Source organism: Rhinatrema bivittatum, chromosome 8 (assembly GCF_901001135.1).
Source record: "Rhinatrema bivittatum chromosome 8, aRhiBiv1.1, whole genome shotgun sequence".
Taxonomy (NCBI): domain Eukaryota; kingdom Metazoa; phylum Chordata; class Amphibia; order Gymnophiona; family Rhinatrematidae; genus Rhinatrema; species Rhinatrema bivittatum.
This window is the reverse complement of record NC_042622.1, coordinates 246,485,524-246,504,308: the sequence shown is the minus strand read 5'-3', so window position 1 is coordinate 246,504,308 and position 18,785 is coordinate 246,485,524. Positions and strand designations below refer to the sequence as shown.

General features: G+C 41.7%; 1 protein-coding gene across 2 annotated transcripts in view; it reads right to left on the bottom strand.

The window, feature by feature from the left end:
* CRTC1 (CREB regulated transcription coactivator 1) overlaps window positions 1-18,785 on the bottom strand; it is a 439,562-nt gene that overhangs the window by 35,258 nt on the left and 385,519 nt on the right. Inside the window, exons 9-11 of one of the 2 annotated variants that reach the window (XM_029614475.1) lie at window positions 18,517-18,662; window positions 17,790-18,032; window positions 5,405-5,506 (exon numbers count right to left, since the gene is read on the bottom strand). In XM_029614475.1, the coding sequence (XP_029470335.1) occupies window positions 5,405-5,506; window positions 17,790-18,032; window positions 18,517-18,662 (491 nt within the window). The remainder of the gene's footprint in view (window positions 1-5,404; window positions 5,507-17,789; window positions 18,033-18,516; window positions 18,663-18,785) is intronic. The other variant, XM_029614476.1, reaches the window with a different exon arrangement.

Here is an 18,785-nt window from a genome sequence, read left to right as displayed (position 1 = left end):
CACCTTCGATATCAAGGATCATACACACTGAGAACTTTTATAAGGAAGGAGGGGAAGGTGGGAGGGGGCAAGGGGAAAAAATACTTGTACACGGATGTTAATGTTACTCCAGTTGTTTAATGTATGCGTTCAAAAAACCAATAAAAACAGTTAAAAAAAAAGTAATCTATAATTCATTACTGGAGAGGGGATTCAGCACAAATCAGGCTCCATTTAAAGCATACAGAAACTTCTTGGACTAATTTAAGATTTAGACTTCTTTAAATGCACATGGCCAATCTTACTGCATTTTTATTTTTTTAATACTATTTTAATTTCAAGCTCAGTTCAGGATTTATTTATTTATTTAAAATCTTTTCTATACCGTCATTAAGTTATATACCATCACAATGGTTTACAGATAGGCACGTATAGTAATGTTAAAATTGTATTGGGTAATACTATCTAAGTGCCAGTAAAATTCCGGTTACATAGTTTCAACAATAAAGAATATTTGATGAGTGTCATGAATCTTGTCCACTTATACGTGAAAAGTTTTACCTTACATGTATATTTTGTACTGTATATTTTATCTAAAATTAGTGGTGCAAAGTAAAATAACAAAATATGCACACATTTTAAACTACGTGCTGTGAGCTGATGTTTGAAATTTTTCTGCAATCTAATCTCAAGGGGCATGGTGTTCCATAGTATTGATCCTGCTAAGGATAGTGCCTGCTCTTTAACTTGGGTCAGTCTTGCTGTCCTAACTGAAGGGATAGTTAAGGAGGGCTTTGTTGGCTGATCTAAGATTTCTCTGCGGGACATGCACAAGCAGTGCTGTGTTCAGCCACTCCACTTTTTCTTCATTAATTAGTTTGTGTATTGTGCATAGTGTTTTGTAATGCACCCTTTGTTCTATGGGTAGCCAGTGTAAATCTGCTAGTGTTTCAGTAATGTGGTCACTTTTTCTTTTACCAGTAAGTATTCTTGCAGCAGAGTTTTGTAAAATTTGGAGTGGTCTTATAGTTGTGTATGGTAATCCCAAAAACAGCGTGTTGCAGTAGTCCGTACTAGCAAATATTAGTGCTTGTAAAACTGTTCGAAAGTTTGTTAGTGTTAATAACGGTTTTAGCCTCCTGAGGACCATAAGTTTGGCGTAACCTTCTTTTACTTTCAGTGATACGTGTTGTTTTAGGCTGAGTTCCGTGTCAATTATTACACTGAGGTTCCGTACTTTCTCGGCTAGTTCTACTTTCTGATTGGAGTTTGGATAATCTCAATGTTTTATCATTCTAAATGTAGGAATTCAGTTTTTTCAATATTAATAACTAGCTCCATTTGGTTTAGTAGTAGTTTGATTATGTCTAAGTACATGTTAGCTAGGTTTAAAGTTTTTTCAATTGAGTCATCAATGGGTAGAATTAGTTGTATGTCATCAGCGTATATGTAATGTATGATTCCCAGGCCTGCCAGCAGGTGGCACAAAGGAAGTTGGTAAATGTTAAAGAATGTTGCGGACAAAGCTGATCCCTGTGGTACTACTGTTTGTAGACTAATTTTCTGACATCACTTTTTTAATCTGTACTTGAAAAAATCTGTTATTTAGATAAGATTTAAACCAGGCAATTGTGTTGTTTTGTAGTCCTATTTCTTCTAATCTCTGTAATAGTATCTCATGATTTACTGTGTCAAAAGCTGATGGCAGGTCCAATAGCAAAAGAATGTCATTAAAGTTAGTTTTGCCGGACCACATAGAAAAAACTGAAACCAAACACAAATGCAATTTGAATAAAGCACCAAGCTTATAATCTTTTAGTTCATCTGAACAAACAAACAAATCACCTTTTATACAAACCCCAGTATTTAACAGAGAATAAGTGTTGCAAGCTATTTTCTTCCTTTAGCTCATGCCATTAAACTATAGAATTAGATATAATTTAACTCTATTTAAATCATTTTTGTTGTAACTCTTAGAAGATTTTAACATTAAATTGAGTAGATATGAGCTAAAAGATTATAAACTTGGTGCTTTATTCAAATTGTGTTTGGTTTCAGATTTTTTCTATGTGGTCTGGCAAAACTAACTTTAATGACAATCTCAGTCTGAAAGATTTTTTTGGATTAGGATATTCTAGCCAGAGGATCGGTTCTATGGTCCGGATAACATGAGCAGCTTCATTGGTGAGGTATGCAGGATTTGTGAAGGGGAATTGTCCACACGCATCCGATCACATGATATGTTCCTTTGACTAACAGGAGTCTGTGAATTGCCACTCCCTGTGTCCTCTTTAGTTTTTTCCCTTATTAAACTGAGATATGCTGCTTCAGTTGGCACCCATTAAGAGGAAACCATAGTATATCCGTAAATTTAAGGGACACCATTAACACCACTATATTCACACACCAGAAATCTCAATATTGTTAATTTATATTCATACTTCTCCCCAATTAGATTTCCAAATCATGGGAAGATATAAACAATCGCACATCGTGATGTTTTTAGTTATACTAGGATTCCTCATTTTATAGCAATTTTTTTATTGTTTATTTATTTAGCCATGAATTTTATTTTTAACACTAATACATTTTTTAATTGTTTTTTTAATTTAATCTTATTATTTAAAGGATTCAGACTGAATATAAACACTACAATTATATAGCTTGACAGATAGAGCGGGAATCAAACCTCTCAATTTCTACCCTGCTAACATGTAGTAAGCGGTTCTGTTTCTTCTTATTTTCACCTTTTCTTATTTTTTACCCAGTCACCTATTATTTTTTATCCAGTCACCCCTCTTTTGTTTTTATGATATTATTGATCTGCTGATATGCTTCGCACTAACACCAAGTTGTATGTTTCACACTTCACTGTCATTTTTACCTAATCAAGTGATCACTTTTCAATAATGAATTTATATGTTTCCATATAGGCACTAAATATCTTTTCATCTGCTGACATATCCCATCATTCTATCAGTATTCTGTTTTCTAGACCTTGTATATGCCATTATGATGTCTCCACACATATATATGTTTCTGTGTAATAACATGTGAGTTACTGTTTGCGTATTATTTTATATTTTCAGTTGTCTTTAGTGTTCACACATTCATGTATGTTTGAATTGTTTAATTTTTGCTTGTATGTGTGTCCGTATTTAATTTTAATAGCCCCTGAGGCAGCTCTTTAAAAAGAACGAAACTTGGTCAGAGTTGGGCTCAAATATTGTCAGAATAAAAGTTTTTCATATACTGATCTTGTTTCTTCTGTTCGCTATACAGCCATCTTGGATCGGCTTCCGGTTTACTTTTTAAGCTCAGTTCAGATACAGGATTCTTACTGTATATGGGCTATCACTACATTCGGTAATGAGAGGGGGTGGAAGACAGGATATTAATCTAATTTTACATTTGTCCAGAGGTTGACACATGTAATAACCATTAGTAAGAAAGGGATTTTCTTAATAGCGGACACCCTATGGAAGGAATTTATGACCCAAACAGAAGTTTAGGATTTAACTTAGACCAGTCATCTGTAGAATTGGTTGACTGTTTATTTTCTTTCAAACTTTAGAGTACTGTATATAACTTATATTTTCATCTCCACATTGTTTGGCCAGAAAGCAATGTTCCCTGTAAGGTATGCAAGGGACTGCTGACACCTTTCTCCCTCTCCCGCCAGCTGTTTCCCAAATCCCCAAACTGCACTGTTGGATTAAAAGGGAAAATCTTTCATTCAAACTTCAATTAAACTCATTGCTTTTAGGAAAGTGAGTGCTTGTTCTAAGCTTGGCAACAAGGTTTTGGACCTAAATTGTTAAGGAACTGGCTTATCTTTGAGGACTATATGCAGCTGCCAAAAGCACTCATTGTCATCCGTCTTTCTACTACTGCTCCTATTAGGGCAGGATCTGCTGATAGTACCGCTTTAGTGCTACAGCATGAGATGAGCTACCTCAAGGTGTGCTTCAGACTAAGGCTTATTGTCTTGTCAATCATAAACATCCAAGTGGCTGCATCATAAGCTGCAGTGCATTTCTAAAAGTTCCCTTTCCCACTTGCAGACTGATGAACTTCTTGCAAAGAGGAATGTAAGTAATCGTTAAGCACAATCCCATATACTGACACAGCCCCTTTCGCATTCCCATCAAAGCACAAACAGAACTTCAGTCCTCAGGGGCCACAAATGGGTATGACTTTCAAGAAAACCACAATGAATATTCATAAAATGCATCTGCATTTGGTTTAAGAAAAAGCTTAATTGTATCACTTGATTGCTTAGAAAACAAAAAGTGCAGCACCTCTGCTTTAAAACAATACGATTGTCTGGTCTATCAGCCACGGAAAGATGTAAAAGTAAAATGCCACTTGAAAACACAAGGGAGGATGGCGGGAGCAAAAAGTCATAGATAAGACTGCTGAACCAAGTTTAATACTTCCAGTAGCTGAATCATGAAGGTGAAAAACAGACATTTTCTTGAATACAGTCATGCACTCAGTGACAGGCAGTATTATAAATATATGCCAAAAATTACATGTGCAGGCAATAAAGGAACTCCTGATGGATGTTTGCTTTGTTCGCAAATGATGTTCTATCAGCCAGACATGCTAACAGAGGTCAGGATGGTAACATGTCTAAACTGTTTGCCTTGAAAGAGCAGTATGAAAAAATGAAGTCTCAAAAATACAAAAAGTTGCCATGATAGCTTACTCATGCCATTACTGCCGCTATTCCCACCTTCAATAAATAAATAGCGCTAAGTCAATCCTAGGAGTTACAGGCTTTTAGGTTTATGCACTGCAACTCAAAAGTCATGCTGTTCTAATGAACTTATGAATGGAATAAATGTATATGCAACTCAAAAATAATAAGATTTGACCTCAAGTTCTAGCTAACCTTTTTTTCCACTCAGTTGAAAGATTTAACTACAGTCCTCCTAATGCAGCTGTTTTCTTGAGAAGAAATGTTAATTTCAGTAAAACTGCCAAATTCAAGTAACATACTGAAAACATTTTTAATGCAAAATGAATGTTCTGCTTCTAAAGCTGAAGGATATAAATTATTCAAAATGTCTCTTTGTTTGGTATTTCTTTCCAAGATAGCCAAAGGGACTCAACTGCTTTTCTGACCACTTTTCAACATTTAGCACTCACTTATTGTTGTACACATCTGTGTTCTACCAGATTTCCCTTTAAAAAACTGAGGGTTGGCTCAACCCCTCTGATAAATCACCCATTTCTCACCAATATGCCTAAATGCATTAGATTACCGAAAAACTCTGAATGGAACTATAAACAAGATGAGATGTTCGGTGATGCACGATGTACATACAGTCACAGTGAAAGACCATGGGTCAGTAATGATAAGACTCAACTAAAAGACTCAAAATAAAAGCAAGGCCTGTGGAAGCACAGAGTCCCTTACTTGAGGGGAGCTGCCAGGAGAGAAGCCTTGATTGGAGACAGGAGAGGTGGGAGACTGGTTGGCTGGGGATCCAGCATTACTGCGGTACTGCTGGAGTGAAGCCTATAGAACAACACAGAATTAAAGACCATGGGATCGATGGACGGTTGAAAAAAAAATAATGCACTTATCGATGTAGAACTGGGGGTCATCTTCAACACTTGTAGGTTATTAGAATAATGCATAATTCGAACAAGATCCAAACAGCACGAAAGAATCTTTGGCAACACTTGGCTAGGTTCTCACTATTTATGGTTCAGCGCATTTAAACACTGCAATCTGAAGACTGTAAACATATTAACTATTGTCAAAAAAAATCAGAAAGCCAATTCATGAAATGTGATCAATGTTGCTAAACATCAACATTTCTTAATTTTAAATATGCTGCATAGCATGTCCTTATTTGATAACAGTGGTACTATGTGAGCCTTGATCTTTCAAGCTCTTAAGACAGTATTTCTTACCTGTTAGGTCTGGTTCTGGGGACATCATTCTGGATCTTCTGGTTTTCCTTTGGCCAGCAGGGAAAGCAACAGATGCTCCACAGGATACTATGTGAGGCAAAAGCTTTTTTTCTGATGGATCAGCTGTGAATGCTTGTTAAGCAGCCCATTAGAATGAGCTCTTCTGCAGCAATAACAAGTCACTGCCCTACAATAAGTATTACAGGTGGGCCGATGCAGAATGGCATACAAAAATGCATCAGAGTGCCAACATTACCACGTAAGTCATTTTTCCTTCCTTTCTGGTTCTTCATGTTTCATCCTGCAGCAGAGGTGCTAAGCCAGTGCTTAATACACAGGAATGATTTTACTATGCCTGTAGAACTCTACTTCCAACAAGCATCAGAGGAGCATTGGACATCTAGCCTAGAAAGCAATGCAAAGGAATGTGTAGAAGACAAAGTAACAGTTCTATACAAGTTCAGACCTGATGCACTTCAAGGCATTGGCATGGCTCTAATAGTATAAGCTTTTACTATTTCAGAGGAGGTTATGTGCCTCAAAACCAGATTGGAGTCACCTAACAATAGATCCTGTTGACAATGGAAACATTTTATTGTAGGACCACATAAAAAATATTCCCATATGATTTCCAAAAATCCAAGATACTACAGACAGCAACTATGGCTGCCCTTCTGACATCCAAAGTGCCTAGTTTTACTAATATTGGAAATTTTCTTTTTAAGATGGATCACTGACTAAATCTTTAGAATGAAGTGAGGAACAAGCCTCATGACCACTCATCCCCTTCTAAAACGTGCGTAAGGCTCTTTTTCTGAAATATTATGGACTCTTTCAGGAGCATACACCTTTATTAACAAAGCTCTTCTGAAGCACAGAAAACAAAAATCACTTCTTATACTTCTCATGATGGTTCAAAGGGAACTATAATAAATATATCATGTACTAAACTAAAGTTCCAAAGAAACACTAGAGATCTTACTCAAAGATCCTGACTGACTTCTTTAAGAAACCTCACATCAGGAAGAGAACCCTTTTGAATATTTTACCTTTGATGGCAACTGTGATTGTCACCTGCAATATCAGAGTCTACGATACTTTACAACTAAACCGTGTTTGGAAAAATCTCTAACAGCAGGGAAATGGGCTTCTCTTGATAAGATTCCACACTTCAATTTTGCAACACACAACTAAAACCAGAAAATCTTTCACAAAAAATAAAAATTGCCTTTAAAATGTGAATGTGAAAAGTATCTTAAGCTGTTATGAACAAAATAATGTACGCTGGTTCTGAAGATTTGCTTTTCTACAAATTTAAATATAAGAAAGCTTTTCTATGGAAGCTTTTCCAGGTGGTGATGAGCACAATGCAAAGAAGTGTCAATGACAATTGTCTGCTGGGCACACTAAGGGCCTGATTTACTATGGTTTTTTCTCCTACTCTGTTGCTCTGGGAAAAATGCCCTAAGATTGCAATCAGGTGCTGTCTTTTGGAGATTTTTTTTCTCTCTCTCTTAAGTAGTGTTGCACTATCTACAGAATATAGTAAATTCCTGAGGTGAAAAATGTCTAGATATTTAGCATCATAGTGATGGGCCTGTTTTTCCACATATTCCCCTTTGAACAGCCAAACCAAAAACTGGGATGGTTCAGATGTAGAATTCTACCTTTACTGATGAGATCCCAGAAAACAAGGTAGCATTACTAGGACTTCTAATCTCAAACTAGTAATAATGCACACCATGACTGATGAGGCCAAGTAGGAACTATTATTATTAACATTGTTGTTCTTTCATTTTCCAGTTCTCTCTTTTCTGATAGAAAAAATTTGACTTTTTAACATACTAATTATGGCCCCTAAGTCATCCAATGATATAGAAATACAGAAGATGATGGTAGATAAGGACCAAAAGGCTCATCTAATATGCCAAATTTATTTTGTTTTGCAATGCCAAGCCTAGATAACAGTTGATCTCTGGTATCCTCTTTAATTTTTCTCTGTATGAATGATCTATTATTTTTTTTGCCCTGTGTTACCTGAGAAGCTATCCTGTAGAAAGCGCAGTTGCTTACCTGTAACAGGTGTTCTCCTAGGACAGCAGGATGTTAGTCCTCACAAGTTGGTGACATCATCTGATGAAGCTCGGCATGGAAAATTTTTGTCAAAGTTTCTAGAAGCTTTGACCAGCAAACTGAGCAAGCCCAGTATGCCAGTATCCGAGCATCCACGCGAGGTCCCACTTCAGTCTCGTAATATAGAAAAAATACGAGCGAAAAAAATAAATAAAACAAATCGGAAGGAGAACCCAACTCCATGGGGAGGCAGGCAGGATTCCTGAGGACTAACATCCTGTTATCCTAGGAGAACACCTGTTACAGGTAAGCAACTGCGCTTTCTCCTAGGACAAGCAGGATGGCAGTCCTCACAACTGGGTGAATACCAAGCTCCAGACTGTCCCCATTAGCAGGTGAGACCAACAGTTACCAAACAAGGTGCCAAACAGGCACAACCACAACTATGGCGCTGTTGGTCGGCAGGGGATTGCCTGGTTCCCACCAGGGGTACTAGGCAGGAAGAGCTGGGTTCAGGTCTGGAACAGATTGCGCAGGATGGATTGACCAAAGGCACTGTCCTGAAGCCCATCCTTATCCAGGCAGTAGTGAGCCGCAAACATGTGACAAGAACTCTACGTTGTGGCCTGGCAAATTTCGACGATGGGAACTGCTCGCAGATGAACCACTGATGTCGCCATGGCCCGCACAGAGAGAGCTTTACCTCTGCTGGCCAGCGGAAGGCCAGCTTGCGCATAGCAGAAGGCAATGCAATCTGCCAAGCCAGTTGGATAAAGTCTGTTTACACACTACCACTCCCAGCCTATTGGTATCGAAGGACACAAAGAGCTGAGCGGACTGCCTGTGACTGGCTGTGCGATCTAAATAGAAAGCCAGGGTCCTCTTGCAGTCCAAAGTATGAAGAGCCCGTTCCCCTGTGTGGGAATGAGGCCTAGGAAAGAAGGTGGGTAAAACGATGGACTGATTAAGGAGGAAATCAGTCATAACCTTAGGCAGAAACTTAGGGTGCCATATGCAAGACCACACGATCGTGAAAAATCCTCGTTTATGGCGGGTACGTAACCAAGGCCTGAAGCTCACTGACTCTACGAGCCGAAGAAATTGCCACCAGGAATATCACTTTCCAGGTGAGGAACTTCGTGTCGCAGGAACGCAGCAGCTCAAAGGGAGGACACATGAGCCGCACCAGAACAATGTTAAGATCCCAGGATGCAACGGAAGGCCGAAGAGGGGCCTTCAGCTGGAGCAGACCCCTCATAAAGCAACCTACTAATGGCTGCATTGATATGGGTGTACCAGTGACACCTCAATGGTACGCACTCACAATGCTGAGATGGACCCTGACTGAGCTGGTTTGAAGCCCAGACTCTGAAAGGTGCCACAAGCAGTCCAACAGCTGGGGAAGGGGGCATGTGAATAGAACCAAGCCCTGTCCCACACAGCAGATGGAGAATCTTCTTCACTTCAAGCTATAGGACATTCTTGTGGAAGGTTTCCTAGAGGCCACCAACACCTGGGAGACACTGTCCAAGAGGGCAAAGGGTTGAAGGACTAGGCACTCAACATCCAAGCTGTCAGGGCTAACGTCCGGAGGTTCAGATGGTGCAGGATGCCCTGGTCCTGAGTGATCAGATTGGGTGCAGTCCCCAGCCGAATGGGGTCCCTGATCGACACATCCCGAAGGAAAGGGAACCAGACCTGTCGGGGCCAATAGGGCGTCACGAGGATCATGGTCCCTCTGTCCTGTTGAAGATTCAGCAGGGTCTTCAGGAGGAGCAGGAGAGGAGGGTACACATACAGCAGACCTCTCCCCCAGTGGAGGGAGAAGGCATCGCAGGCAAGATGTCCGCTCCCCGACAACAGGGTGCAGAACCTGCTCAGCTTGTGATTGTGTGGGGAGACGAGGAGGTCCACATCTGATGTACCCCACCGTTGAATCAGTTTGGCTGCTACCTACGGGTTGAAAAACCATTCGTGCAGCTGGAAGGAGGGACTCAGCCAGTCTGCCAGCACGATCAGAGACCCAGGCAGGTACATCATGCACAATGACATCCCCCTGCGATAGAGCCCAGGTCTACACCTGCACCACCTCGTGACAGAGGAGGAACGAGCTCGTGCCTCCCTGTTGTTGATACCACATTGCCACCTGGTTGTCCGTCCGGTCAGGACTTCTTTGTGCGACAACTGGTCTCTGAATGCCCATAAGGCGTAATGGATTGCACGAAGCTCCAGAAAGTTTATTTGATAGCAGGCTTCGTGAGCGGTCCAGAGACCCTGCTTGTGGAGGCCGTCAACATGAGCTCCCCAGTCCTGAGGAGAGGCATCGGTAGTGAGGATCTCTTGAGGTGGAGCAGTTTGGAAGGGAATCCCCCACTCCAAATTGGAGAGGTGTTTCCACCAGGAAGAGACGACCGCAGATGTTCCGGACTGCAACATAAGTCTCGAGGTCCTGAGAGGCCTGTCACCACTGTGACTGCAAGGTTCATTGAGCCCTCCACATGCGCAAAAGGGCGAGAGGGGTGACATGGATGGAAGCTGCCACGTGGCCCAGCAAACGGAGCAGAAGGCGGGCAGTCACCTGCCAGCTGTTGCGGATGGAGGCTGCCAGCAAGGCTGGGCAAGAGCCTGATCGCGTGGCAAAAATGCCTTTGCCTGCATCGTGTCTAGTCTGGTGCCTATGAAGTCCAGCTGAGGAGACGGGCAGAGGTGAGATTTTGGGTTTTGATCACGAACCCCAAGGCTTGTAGAACCCGCACTGTCAGGGCTAAAGCACTCAGCACCCCTACGCGGGAATCGCTCTTGATTAACCAGTCGTCTAGGTACGGGAAGACACGCACGCACGATGCCTGAGAAATGCAGCCACGACTGCCAGAAATTTGGTGAAGATGAGAGGGGCTGAAGCCACCCCAAAAGGCAGCACCTTGTACTGACAGTGAGCCTTCCCCACCATGAAGCGGAGGTATTTTCAGTGGTTGGGGAAAATGCCTATGTGAGCGTAAGCTTCCTTGATATCGAGGGAGCACAGCCAGTCTCCTCTTCTGAGGAGGGGAATCAGTGTACTCAGAGAGACCATCTTGAACTTTGCTCTTGAGAAACTTGTTCAACGCCCTGAGGTCGAGGATGGGGCATAAGCCGCTATTCCTTTTTGGAACTAGGAAATACCTCAAATAGAACCCTCGGCCTTGCTGGGGGCGAGGGACCGGCTCTACCTCGCCTGCTGCAAGAAGGGCAGAGAGTTCTGTTTGAAGTATGACCTACTGGGTGGACAAACTCCATGATGGACATGGGGGAGAGGTCCCCAGGAGCTGTCGGAAGTTGAGACGGTACACCCCTGATAGATTATGGTAAGGACTCATTGGTCCAAAATGACATCCTCCCATTGATGGGCAAAACCAACAGCTTGCCTCCTACTGGGGGATCTGGCGTCAGGTGTGCTCAACTGACTTGTGCTCCCTCGCTGCCAGTCAAAAACCCATAGCCAGAGCTTGCTGGAGTGCCGGCTGGAGCCTGGGCACTCGCTGATGGCAGGGGCGACCCCTGGAGCTAGTGTGTGGTGTGTGAGCTTGAGATGCTGGAGGAAAATGCTTTCTCTGCCTGTAGGACGACTTCCAGGATCCTAGCCGAGGAAGGGCATCAGAAGCACTAATGGAAAGCTGTTGAAGGGTGTCATGGTGGTCCTTCAATTGTGCTACCGCATCCTCGACCTTATCCCCAAAGAGGTTGTCACATGTGCAGGGGAGGTCAGCCAGTTTCTCCTGCACCTCTGCATGGAGATCAGAAGCCCTGAGCCAGGCCATTCTATGGGCGTCAATGCCTACGGCAGCTACACGAGCTACAGTTTCAAAAATGTGGTAGGTAGATCGCACCGTATGCTTGCCAGCCTCAAAGCCCTGCAGGACAATAGTGGAGAGTGTTTCCTGCTGCTGTTGCGGTAGGATCTCCACAAGATCCTGGACTTGCTTCCATAGGCTCCAGTTGTACTGAGTCATATACAACTAGTAAGTGGCAATCCAGGTGATAAGCATGGCACCCTGGAAGACTTTGCGGCCGAAGGTATCAAGCTCCCTATACTCTCGCCCCGGAGTGGCAGAGGAGTGAGTACGAGAGTGCCTGGCTTTCTTGAGGGCACACTCTACAACCACAGACTGGTGGGGGGAGGTGCTGCTTCTCGAACCCCACGGCTTGCTGCACTAAATAGGTAGCATCCGCCTTCCTATTGACAGGGCAGATAGAGATCGGGTGCTCCCACATCCGGAGGAGGAGGTCCTTGAAGATGTTGTGGATGGAAACCGCCACCATCTCCTTAGGAGCGTCGACAAACTGGAGTATTTCCAGCATCTTGTGTCATGCATCCTCTGTGAGCAATTGGAAAGGGAGAGCCTCGGCCATGGCCCTGACAAACCCCGCGAAGGACAGATCTTCGGGGGGAGACTGACACCTTTCCTCTGGCAGGGAGGGCTCTGAGAGGGGGTCGTCCGAGTAGTCGGAGGAAGACTCTGTGGATTCAATCCCCCCGTGGATCCTAAGGCCCTTACTCCTCACTAGGGCCAGCACAACGTGGGCGAGGCCTGCGGGGGATATCAGCCCTGGGCTCCGGATGGCTTCAGAGGCCTCGAGGGCACTGTGGGAATTGACGGTTCCCTTGACAGAGGGGACCGGAGGCCGCGGGGAGGCCGGAAGTACCCGGTAAAGGCTCGGGGAAACGAGGCCTCGGGAACGCAGCACCGGTCAAGTCTTCCTCCTCAGAGGACCAGAGGATCGGGATCACTCTGGTGGGTGGCATCAGTGGCTGTTGGGGGATCTAAGGCCCTTCAGGCACTGGTTGCATTGGTAGGGCACCTAAAAGGATGTCCAGATGCTCAAGCAGGGGTGCTAGAATAGACGATGAAGGCTCAGTCATTGGTATGGGGGCTGGAGGTGCGGGCAGCTCGATGCTCTGAAGAGCTCTGAGCACCGCAGTCTGAACCCTGCGGGTCCAGCTCCTCCTGAAAGTCTGGTGAAGCCAGGAACTGAAGAAGGGGGATGAGGCGTCACCGGCTCTTCCTCGGGTCTCCGAGTGCCCGACACAGATATCTGGGCCTGGGATTCCTGGGGACATCGGAGGATGGGGCCTCTGATGCCCAGGGTCACTTCGGTGGCAGTACGGCCGCTGCCAGTACCTCGCCAGAACCGAAGCTGTGCGCCGATGGTGACCAGTGCCGATGCTTGCGGGATCTCCCACGGTGCTTGACCCGGTCTTTCCCTGGCGCCGAGGCGGTGGAGGATCCGGATGTTCGGGACATCGGTGAGATCATGGAGGATTGGTCACTGTCACTGCAATCCTTCGAAGAAGTGGAGAGAGGAGTAGCGAGAGGGAGCGTGTCAAGGGGCTCCCTGCGACCTCTCGGGGTGGATGGTGCAGACTTGGAAGAACTGAAAAGTTTCTCCATCTTATCAAGACGCACACAACGGCTTTTGGGGGGTCATCTGATCACACACGCGACACCCCTGGATGTCATGCGAGGCCCCCAGGAAGAGGATACAAACCTCATGCGGATCCGTGATGGACATGGTCCGCGGGCATTGGGGGCACCAATGAAAACCGGACGCCATAAAAATTACCTGGCGTGCAGTCTATGACTGGTGGTCACCGATAGGCAAGATGTAGGGAATCGACCACAAAAAAGCAAACAAATGACAACTTTATCCTACCATGCTGAGGAGGCACTGACCGTGAAGGGAGACCAGACGGTGGAAACGGGAAAAGACAACACTTTTCAGTGAAAAACCAAGAAAAAGAGTGGAGCTCCACAAACCATGAGGCAACTGCACCGCGGAAAAGAGACTGAAGAGGGACCTTGCATGGACACGCGGATACTGGCATGCTGGGCATGCTCAGTGTGCTGGTCAAAGCTTTTAGAAACTTTGACAAAAGTTTTCCGTGCGGGCTCCATCGGATGATGTCACCCACTTGTGAAGACTACCATCCTGCTTGTCCTAGGAGAATGTTATGTCTTCTCCTAAAGCAAGAGATAAACTTGGAGGCCAAGGGAGAATATAAGGGCTAGTAATATTCAAAAAAGTGTTTTTTTTGGTCTAATATATTAGCCTGTGAAATTTCTCAGTCTCACCTACTGGTCAAAGGATGAAAACTCAATGATCCAAATGACACACGAACCACCACCAGAACCAATACTCTTAGTGCATTATGATTCTTTAACACAAAAATAATTAAATTATTAATCAGAAGACATTACAGTACATTTTATTGTTAGATCCCATGGCTTTACATATCTAATACAAATAATGGAAACTTTTAATGATTTTAACTACACCTCTTTTGAGTTGGAATAATTTATTTTAAAAAGCTATACAAAATGATTGACAGAATTTAATACATGAGTGTTGAGTATTTTTTCTACTTTTCTAACACAATACAAAGGAATACGAGGCATATCTGTCCTATGAAGAATTAAATCTTTTAAAAGCCCTACAAATGCTGGAAATCTCATGATTGCATTACAATGCAATAAACTACACTGATTTTTTATTTGCTCCTATAAAATTTCAGTTGCTGAAATAAGAGCTTTCATCTTGTGCAAATAATAAAGCTTGATGTTTAATGCTATAAGATTAAATTAAGAATGAAGACCAATATGAAAGCAGGCAGTGCAGACTAAGCTATTTGCATTAGTTTTTGATCAATGCAACAATCAAAATGTTAACTTAAGACACTATATTCCATATCTGCTTTCAAGATGTGTGCTAACACTGCTCAAATTCAGTTCCACCATTTTGTAAGACTATGAAAAAAGGAAACATTGAGTCAGATAAACTATTCTTCCCCACAGACATAAGATGGGGTAAAGTCTTTAAGGCATCTGACCCACTATGTCATGTTCCAGCATTGGTTGGGTATACTTGGCTTTACCATCAGAATAAATCCCTACTTTAAATCTCAACCATGTAAGTAGAAGCATCTCATCTATTTGGAGCTGTCATAAGGCAACAGAACCTCTTGCCTTTGTCTTCAGGCAAACGATACCATTGCCTAATACAGGCATATTGCCTACAAAATGCCCCCTTAATCCAAATTGCCTTCTACATCTCTTCCTCTCCCATTTTATTAGCAGATTTATTTAATGGAAGGACACTTTAAAACCATATTTACATTTAAGGATGGGGCAAAAAGACTGCAGGTCACTGCTTCCAGATGTTTGAAAAGGTGCATTTTTTGCAAAAGGATTTAACTTCCTGCAACTTCTGAAAATGGGGCAAATAAACCTCCCACAGAAAAAACTGTACATAACCGGTGCAAAAGCTCAGTGGGTCTTTTGTCCCCATCCTTAAACAATTCCCTTTAGGGCAAAAGTTGCACAATGTTTCATTTTTCTCACAAAGATTTGGTTATTGGGCCACATATATACAAGACAAGTAACAATTTATTTATTGTTTTTTGTTCCAGCAATAGTATGTAACAGTGATTATGGTCAGCTATTATTTTTAGATATGTGTTATTGTAACAATATTTAATTAATCAGTCTCTAGTTTCAACAGAATTGAGTTCAGGATTTTGTTTCTTTGTACATCAATTGTTATGTTTGGTTTATTATGTATGTTTTTATTATTGTAATCCACCTTGAACACTTGTTTTTGTGATGATGCAGACTATACATTTTAATAAACTCAAATTATGCTTGCATAATTATTTTTTTAAGTAGAAATTTTTTTTCCCTTTCAATAGTTGCAGAAGTTTAATCCTTTGTCAAAAGGTGTACAACTGCAAAACTTGTACAGATTTTTCAAAGAAACTTCTTATTCTCAGGAGCCAAATTTTGAAAGCAGCTATAACTATGATAGTTTTGATCCCCTGCTTTATAAGCAAAAAACTATCACAAACCAAAGTGTTCTCTTTAATCAGAAAGTACCCCAACAGTGATGTGATTTTGCTTTTCTTTAACTCTGATAGGAAACATTGTTTTAAACCATTTTTTTAAATCCAAGAGAATATCTTGAAGAGTGCTATTCAGCTGGACTTGGTATTTAATATATCTTGTGAACACCAAATCAACCAGGCCAAAGCACAAGTAGAAAAGACAGCAAGGGAAGATCCAGTAGCAAGAAATCAGCACTAAGCTGGGAGTGACTTAAATCAAGCTCAAAGTTAACCAAGACAGATTTTAGGCAACCTTCTAAATAAGTATAAAGAACATGAGTAAATTATTCAGAATTCCATTCTATACCTAAGGGAGTCCCAACTTCTAACTAGTTGCAACACTGATTTATACTTGAAAGAAAATGACAGATAATTTAATCAACTATTGTTAACCTTCAAGACGCATCCTTATAAGAGACACATACAACTGCTGAAATTACTTGAACAGTTTATAACTCCACCTTCTGAAGGTTCATACATCACTTGTATGTCTCTGAAGAGACATACTCACTTCTGGCCCTTTACCTAATTAAAATATGGGAAATGCCTCAGAGGCATTTGGACGCAGTTACGACCTGTTCTGCATTACAACACACATCATCATTTTAAAACCAACTTCTATCTTTGCAAATTCAATCTGTTATTGGACTGACACCTTTAACAGATATAGTATAACCATATTAGTATTAAATTACCAAGCCTGTAATACTATTTATTCTATCTCTTCATATGTAAACCAGGCTGCATATTTCTCACCTCTCCCCTCAAAAACACCAGCCACCTTTTTAACTTTGCTGAAGTTGTCATTGGAACCATCCCTTCCTAAAATTAGGGTGGTAAAAAATTACATTCAATTACAAACAACTGTAACAGGAACTATACAGAATAAATTTGGCATCCTCATTAAAAATAAATATATGTAAATATGTACAAATATATATATATATATATATATATATATACACACACACACATCTAAGAACTGGCAGAAACAATAACATTTCTCTCTTTATCCATAGATGTGAGCCACAAAGGGCAAAAAAATGTCCTATTTAAAAAAGTGTGTGTATAGGTTTTTGCTGTTAGTACATATCATACAAGGGTGTCATGTGAGATAAAAGCCTGAATATTTCCAGAATAATAATCATGTTCCATTTTAGAAATCTCCAAAAAACAAGACACACCTTTCCCTCTCTCGTCATTCAGCACACCAGCATTTTTCTGGCTGTGTTGACAGCAAACTGCAAATCATGATCTCTATTTTGGAGACACCTTCTCATATAAACATCCAAGGTGACTTACAACAATAATTAATGCAATAAAATACATTCAAAGGATCAAGCTACTAATTTGGCATGCCAAGCTTCAACAAAAGGGAAGTGTTCCCTTCTTTTTACAATATAGTATGTCATAGGAGGCAGAGCTATGTCTCTGATGTCAGCTTTACTCCATCTCCATCTGCAGAGGAATTAGTTTGGACTCCTAAAAAGGATACACAATTACAGCTCTGGAGCCAGAAAGGTTTTTTCTCAGATGATGATATTTATAATATCTACTAGCAAGTAAAAACAATTTTTTTACATAGGTAATTGATTCAAGCTTATTGTTGCTCACACCTATTGATGGAGAAACAAAAGTTATCATTTCTACCCACACTTTGATGTATTGGATTTATCTTGGTGAGGGTTTTTTCTTTTGGAGTGGCTCAAACACACTCCCAAAAAATACATTTATTATTATTTTTTTTTTTTTTTACTGCTTAAATCTCTAAACCTAATGAAATATAAAACTCAGGCTATATTGTTCTGCTGAAATACTGCCACTGTAAAAATGTGACATGACCATTCAAATTCTATCGTTCTTTATTCCAAGATAAGCAGTCATTGAGGCTTACCGAGTTGATGTCTATGGCCATAGAAGGCTGTGTCTGGTTGCCTGGAGGTGATTGTGGGATAGTGGATGATATTGTCACTGAGAGGGGAGGAAGTTGTGTCCCTCGCTGTAACCCAGAGCTCTGCATTAAGGAGGCGTTCTGAGGCAGACCACTCGGTACTTGGGTCTGCTGTGACGTTGTCTGGGTGAAAAAGGAGTATGGAGGAAGCTGCTGCTCCAAAGACAATGCATCCACAGCAACCGCCTTCCAAAAGGAAAAAAAAATCACAGAAATGAATTCTAAGTACACTTGTGTGTACAGATAATTTTATAGGTTTAAAAACATAGGGCAGCATTAGGTTATCTAATGTTTCATAAAATGTACAAATTACATCAGTTCTTTACTTCTACAGGAAACCCTGGTACAGAGGGCTATAGCAACATGATTTGCTTTTTTTCTGCAGGAATATACATCCTACTAGTCACTAACTATGTAAACATAAATGCAACTGCAGGTAAGTATCACTACAACAGTATGCATGCTTACCACCACACATAATCCCTTAGATGAGGCTGCAACAGAGCTTCAGAAATCCCTCTGAAACCTGGCGATCATTTAGTCAGCTGTTGAAGAAAACTAGTGGCCAGAACAGTTTTATGATGGCTAATGGGTTTCTTCACAGTTTAGCTGCTGTCTGTTATACTAGTGATCTATGACCCACTTCTGGGTCTATGCTCCAAAATTATACCTGAGTGATTGGCGAAAGAGGAGGCATAGTGGGAGACATCTGTTGTGACGTCTGCCTTCTTGAGTCTGTGTTCAAAGAAAGGGGACTGACAGAAGGCTGCCGATGCGGTAATGACCCTGTAATCGTGCCTTGTGTGGGAGTCATTCCTATGATAATAATAAAAAAAAAAATCATCATTTTACTACTACTGTGTGTTCAAGATTAAAATCTCAGATGAACCAGGAAAAATAAATTCTCTGAGCAATTGGAGTCAGTCTGTATCCCAGAAA